A 928-nucleotide genomic window follows, 5' to 3' on the forward strand; every position below is an offset into this window, starting at 1 on the left:
GTACTTACTGCAGGATTAAATTGGTTTTCATAAGACTGATTGGCTGAATCTTCATGTTGAAGATTTTTACCAGGAATAGTTTCTGAAGAAACGCTCTTCATTTTTTCCTTCCTGGAAGGCGCTACAGAAAATTGTAAAGAGAATAAACATTTATAAAAGAAACATATTACCATTGATTATACATGATATTACATAGGTACTACACATAACTAATGCCTACACAAAATTTAAGAAAATACCTTAATGGTTAATTTACCTTATATAATGATTTTCTTGCTGATGGGTTGTGTTTTTTAGGAGGTCGTGGGACATTAAACAGAGTTGGCACTGCATTTGGTTTAAGTTTTACTCGACCATCTGCTCTGTATAGCTCAAACTCACTTTCTTCAAAATGTGCCTATGGTGACCGTTCAAATTTCAGTTTTTAATAATATCTATTAAATTCTCATAATAAACTTGATAAAATTTACCTCACATAAAGCAGCACCTCTACCAGGAACCCAATTTGCTCTTCTGCAATTAATGAGCCATAGTTTTCGCCGCGTCTCATCGGCAGGAAATACATACATACGATGTCCTTTTGATGAGTGATGACTGCAATTTATGGCAGAGCAACCACCCATTTTCCAGTATGCGTATATATTTTATAGTAAATTAATATATATATTTAATTAGGCACTATAAAATATAAAACATCCACACCATACAATATTTAATACACAAGTATTATCTAATACAAGTATATCTACTAATTACTATCTAGTATGTAGAGCCGTACCGCCAAAACTGCTCAACAACAACAACGGATAGAAAATGGCGGACGAGCATACCTGTCTATCTAGAGCCCTAATTACGCGAAGCTGGTACATAAAAGACTACGTCGTGACGGCCGCCTGACGCTTCGAAGGCGCGAACGCCGCGGAGGTGC

The 928-nt window shown here is 36.0% G+C and overlaps 1 protein-coding gene across 1 annotated transcript; it reads right to left on the reverse strand.

Moving 5' to 3' along the window:
• Positions 1-8: 8 nt before the first annotated feature.
• Positions 9-623, reverse strand: LOC103307856 (THAP domain-containing protein 6-like; the record flags this gene model as incomplete). The annotated part of the gene is made up of 3 exons (XM_029492041.1): positions 471-623; positions 257-397; positions 9-107 (listed from the first exon to the last, which is right to left on the reverse strand). Coding segments are annotated over exons 1-3 (393 nt in total), but the record flags the coding sequence as incomplete, so codon positions are not given.
• Between the last annotated feature and the right edge of the window lie 305 nt (positions 624-928).

The sequence above is a fragment of the Acyrthosiphon pisum genome, unplaced genomic scaffold, assembly GCF_005508785.2.
Source record: "Acyrthosiphon pisum isolate AL4f unplaced genomic scaffold, pea_aphid_22Mar2018_4r6ur Scaffold_20673;HRSCAF=21796, whole genome shotgun sequence".
Lineage (NCBI taxonomy): Eukaryota > Metazoa > Arthropoda > Insecta > Hemiptera > Aphididae > Acyrthosiphon > Acyrthosiphon pisum.